Source organism: Lemur catta, chromosome 3, assembly GCF_020740605.2.
Source record: "Lemur catta isolate mLemCat1 chromosome 3, mLemCat1.pri, whole genome shotgun sequence".
NCBI classification, from domain to species: domain Eukaryota; kingdom Metazoa; phylum Chordata; class Mammalia; order Primates; family Lemuridae; genus Lemur; species Lemur catta.
In genome coordinates this window covers 27,160,688-27,166,205 of record NC_059130.1, presented here as the reverse complement: position 1 = coordinate 27,166,205, position 5,518 = coordinate 27,160,688, and the positions used below count along the sequence as shown (strand labels likewise).

General features: G+C 40.0%; 1 protein-coding gene across 1 annotated transcript; it reads left to right on the top strand.

The window, feature by feature from the left end:
• The first annotated feature begins 696 nt into the window (after window positions 1-696).
• Window positions 697-971, top strand: LOC123634621 (small proline-rich protein 2D-like). Its single transcript, XM_045546353.1, has one exon. It carries the CDS (start codon window positions 710-712, stop codon window positions 944-946), a length of 237 nt encoding a protein of 78 aa, XP_045402309.1. The 5' UTR covers window positions 697-709; the 3' UTR covers window positions 947-971.
• Window positions 972-5,518: the final 4,547 nt, after the last annotated feature.

Below are 5,518 nucleotides of genomic sequence, written 5' to 3'. Positions count from 1 at the left end.
GGTGTTAGGATTTACCCTGTGGGTAGAGATGATGATTTTCTTTAGTCAATTTATGCTCACAGATGGGAAAAAGAAGATAATGAGGTTTCGGGCATCAATTTTAGCTGGTATTTGGTAGATGGACTTGAAGGTGATGAGAGAAATGGAGTAAAAAATACAGTCTTAAACCTGAAGCTTAAACTGAAGGCCAGTGAGAGATGCAAGACTTTGTCCTGTCTCCTGCTCCACATCTGCTCCAGACAGATCTCTCAGAGCACAATCTCCTCGAGTGACAGGCTGGAGCCTTTGCAGCGCTTTTCAAAGCCCCATGGCTCAGCACCACAGTCAGCTTAGTGAAACTGGTAACCAGGGCCTCGTGGAAGCTATGAGTAGAGATTCCATTTAGAATTGGTTAGAATTTCAATATTTGGGTTTTTCTTCTCTGGATAGTATTTGTCCTCAGAAACATCTGTTTCTGCCTCATAGGCAATTGTGTCTTTAGAAAGTGGTACAATAAGAGATCAGCCGCAAAAGACTGAAGAGCTGAGGGTGAGAGGTCCTAAACGGGAAGACTAAAAAAGCTACACAAAATCTTAAGGATTGTGTTAGGAATCCAAGTGGGTCCTTGGAGACTGGATGGCTGATGCTGTGGCTGACTGTTGCACTGTCAGGACTGTGTCTCTTATGAATGCTGTTGCTTCTCTTTCAGATCCTCTGACCCCCACAAGAGATGTCTTACCAACAGCAGCAGCAGTGCAAGCAGCCCTGCCAGCCACCTCCTGTGCTCATACCTAAGTGCCCTGAGCCCTGCCCACCTCCAAAGTGCCCTGAGCCCTGCCCACCTCCAAAGTGCCCTGAGCCCTGCCCACCTCCAAAGTGCCCTGAGCCTTGCCCACCTCCTCCCTGCCCACCTGTACAGTGCCCACCTCCTCCCTGCCAGCAGAAGTGTCCGCCCAAGAGCAAGTAACACCAAAGGATTCATCAGGACCATGAACCGGCTAGATCCACTCGCTCTTCTTGATTGCAGGACTCCGTCATCTTTGTTTCAGCCATGGTGACAGATTGCATCCTTCCTAACCTCTGCCTGGGATGACAGCTGACAGAGAAAAGTTTAGGCACTGAAGCTGAAATCATGTTGTTCGAAGATGAGCATTAGGATTGTCACCTAATCTCCCTTTGTCAGCTGTCTGTCAGTGATCTTGGCGCTGGTCCCTACCAGCAAAGCTTGTGTGTCTATACTTTTGCTTCGCCAATAAAGCACATGTGTCATGGTCAAGCCCACATTACTTTTGTTTGCATTTTGTGCTTTTATCCTCTTCTGTTAACTGCATCATATGAGTGTTCCTTTTCATTCCTATTGAATTATTAGAATTAGGCTTTTCCATCCCTCAATTCAGTGTCCCTTGAAACATGTTTCTCGTATTTGGTACAAAACAATAATTCTCTTTTATCGGTTGTAAACTCAGTTTTACCTCTTTTAGCTTGTATGACCCTGAAATAATTACTTAAACTCTCTCATCCTCAGTTTCATCATCTGTAATAGCAGGAAAAAATGTATTCAGCTCAGTTCTTCAATTTATTTACAGGTGTTTCCTGATGTCTGTCACATGTCAAGCAGTCTTTTTTTTTTTTTTTTTTAATTTTCAGACAGAGTCTGGCTCTTTTGCCCTGGCGAGAGTGCCATGTCATCAGCCTCACTCACAGCAACCTCAAAATCCTGGGCTTGAGCAATCCTCCTTTCTCAGCCTCCCAAATAGCTGGGACTACAGGCATGTGCCATCATGCCCGGCTAATTTTTTCTATATATATTTTTAGTTGTACAGATAATTTATTTCTATTTTTAGTAGAGATGGGGTCTTGCCCTTGCTCAGGCTGGTCTCGAACTCCTGACCTTGAGCCATCCTCCCGCCTCGGCCTCCCAGAGTGTTAGGATTACACGTGTGAGCAACTGCGCCTGTCTATCAAGCAGTCTTATACAAGTTCTTGTTATTGATAGACTCTATGTTCTCATGGAAGTTACACCACACACACACACACACACACACACACACACACACACACACACACACACACACACAAACACACACCCCTACACAAACCCCACACTTGTAGGACAAATGATAGCGGTGCATGGGCAATATTTTAGAGAAAATTCTTAGAAAGACTCTTCTAAAGTGACTTTTGTGTAAAGACATGAATGAATAGAAGAGGGAGCCATGGGTAGATCTGGGGTGGATTGCTCCAATGAGAGGGAATGGCAAGTGTCAAGGAAATGCAGAATAATAGCAAAGAGATCTGTAGTCAGGGTCCAGGACAGACTGTCTACAGATGAGGTCAGAGAGGTTGGGTCTCTAGGATGCAGTCCCAATTTGGACATAAATTCAAAGTCTGACGTCCATCTCATGCTGGTGGTCAAAGGCATAAAATTTTATATTTATGTAATTCTCAGCTACCATATATAATTTATTTTGTATGCCACTTCATCTAAAAGTACATAGGATGTTTCAAACATTTTCAAAGAAGTTGAAAAGTACTGAGGAATAAATGAAAACCCTTCGCAACTTGAAAACTTATTTTGAGGGGGTGACTAAATGAAAACTAGGTCTGCTTGTTTTCTCATGTTGAAGAGAAAACTGTTCTATCGATATCATCAAATCACAGACAGCAAAATGCTTAGGGAATTTTCTTCTTGCTGTGCTCCAAACCCTGAAGGGAGTGTTGGCGGGTAGACTTACACCACGTGATCCAGAATGCCTCCAGGTTACTGTTACAGCGGTAAGATGCTGAAAAGAGCTCTGGTCTAATATTGTTGAGGACAGTCCCCCATCCCCATTTTGTCTTTAAGAAAAAGAGAAAATAAAAAATCCTTCATTTTGGTGTGTGTGGAGGAAATAATCAACTCTTTCAGAAAGTTCATAAACTTTAGCTGTACTGAGTGAACGATGATAAATTGAGCACTCATGGAACCAACCCCAAAGTCAAGGAAAATAGCATTACCGACCCTTCAAAAGACCCCACATTGCCTTATTCCATACCAGTCCACACTTTCAGCATTAGAGGTAACCACTCTGCTGACTCTTAATATAATTGCTTCCTTGTCTTTCATTGTGTATATATACTTTTTACTACCAATATAGAAGAATCTCTAAAAAACATAGTTAAGTTTTCCAGTTTTTGAATTGCTTGTAAATGGAACCATCTGGTATGCAATCTTTGTTTTTGCCTGTCTACTCTCAATCGACATTATGTAGCTTTAGTTTATTCACTATTGTATTTTAGTATATTATTGTATGAGTATCCAATACTTCATTTCTTTATTTATTCTACTCTTGGTTGTCATTGGGCTGTTTTCCATTGGGTGCAGTTATGAGCAGTGCCATTATGACATTTTCCTCCTTCCTGCAGGTGCACATGTTTACACATTTCTCTGGGATATACTCCCAGGAGCATGTGCATCTTCAGCCTTGGCAGGTAATGCCAAAGTGTTTTCTGAAATGCTGCACAAATTTAAACTCCTACTGACCAGGTAGTAGATTTTCTGTTTCCTCTCCCTCTTTAAATAAGTTGATCATTGTTATACTTCTTGAAGTTTTACCATCTCATCTGTGTGTAATGATTTCTCAGTGTGCTTTGAATATGCACTTTATTAAATATTAATGTATTTTAGACTGTTTTTGAAATTATGTTTATTGGCCATTTGGACACATACTCTTTTGTGAAGTGTCTGCTAAAGGCCTTTATCCATTTTTCTATTGAACTATCTTTTTCTGACTGATTTACATTTGTTATCATTCTTTTCACTATTGTTATTATTTAAGTAATAACATAAATTAATTGGAATCATATAAGCCAAAGGGAAGTTCCTCAGATTTTCACACACAATCATCTACACCAAAGACCTCACTTTACCAGTTTCCTTCTTCCCTCTCCCCACCCAATCTGTTTGATTTTCTAAGGTTCTCCATTAGCTGTAGGAAATTATACCGTAGATATAATAAATATAAGGAACAATATTAGATCTTAAGATTTTGGTACCAGAAAGAGAGGAAAATGATAGTGTCTGGAAGAAGAGGCCAAGTTATGCTGTTTCTAGCTTTTCAATTCTTACTGTCACACTTCAGTCAAGATGCTTGCACTGGTTTTCGTTCTTTCCTAAAACTATCTCCTTGGATTCTCTGACTCGTCATCTGAGAAACCCTGAGGTTTATAAGCTTTAGATGAATTTCTTGTTTTACAATCTTTTGTAGAGACAGGGTCTCTGCTGCCCAGACTGGTCTCCAACTCCTGGCCTCCAGTGATCCTCCTGACTTGGCCTCCCAAGGTGGAATTTCTAAAGTTATTTTCATTTATTGGGATTGGCATACAAAAGTGCTTTCCGGTATTGGAATTTATTCTCCTATGTTACTTCGCTAAGTCACCTGCTTCCTTGATTTCCTTCTCTTGTCTGATTGTTCTGGCTAGGACTTCCAGTACTATGTTGAATACAAGTGCTGATAGAGGGCAGTCTCCACAAGGCGAAACTTAGGAAATAGTGCGTGTGTATGTGGTGTGTGTGTGTGTGTTCTTTTGTGTGTGTGTGTGTTTGTGTGTATCTGTGTGTAAGGAGATACTGTTGACTATTCCCAGAAGTCAATGATAAAATACTCCCACCCTTCCAACAACCAGTTTTAGGCAGCTAACCTGCAAACTGTATGTAGAAAACTCGATTTGAAAAAGCCATACAATCATTTTTTTTTTCTGTTACCAGCACCTTTCCTGCTTCAGATATTTAAAATTTTATTTCAGAGTATTACAGGGGTATAAACGTTTTTGTTACATGAATTGCTTTTCTGCCATTTGAGTCAAAGTTATATGTGGCCATTACCAAGGTAGTGTACATTGTACCCATTAGGTGTTTAAAGTTTTAATGTATACACAAGCACTAAGAAAAGCTTAAGGATTACAGAACAAGCACACAGTAAACAAATTTCATAAAAGATATAGGAGAAAACCAGATGTTTAGTTCAGTAACTTATTTTCATGAGTAAACATTCTTGCACATTTTTAAATTTTTTAGTAGGTAAGAAGTATACACTTTATAAAAGTCAAATGGCACAAATATATATACCAGGAAAAGTCCTTCTCTTTCCCTTTCCCTAGCTACCCAGTATCCAACTTTAGGGAACCACAGTTAATCATCTCTTGTGAGTCCTTTCATGGAGTAGAGTTCTTTTCACATTTATATAGTAGCATCATCCTTTCTATTAGTAAAACTCATTCTAATTCTTATGATGTGATTATTAAGATTCTTTGGGAAGCTTAAGAGTAATTAGTGGTGTCCAGATGTCTGAAAAAATGAATAAATCTACTTGGTGCTTTTGTTAATTTATTTATTTTAAAACAAGGTCTCCTGCTATTGCCTAGACTGGGCTCAAACTCAATCGATCCTCCCACCTTGGCTTCCTGAGTAGCTGGGAGCACAGGTACATACCACAGCAATGGGCAAAAAATGAATGAGTCTAAATAACACTAGCCTCAGAGTAGAAGGCATGAGCATCTC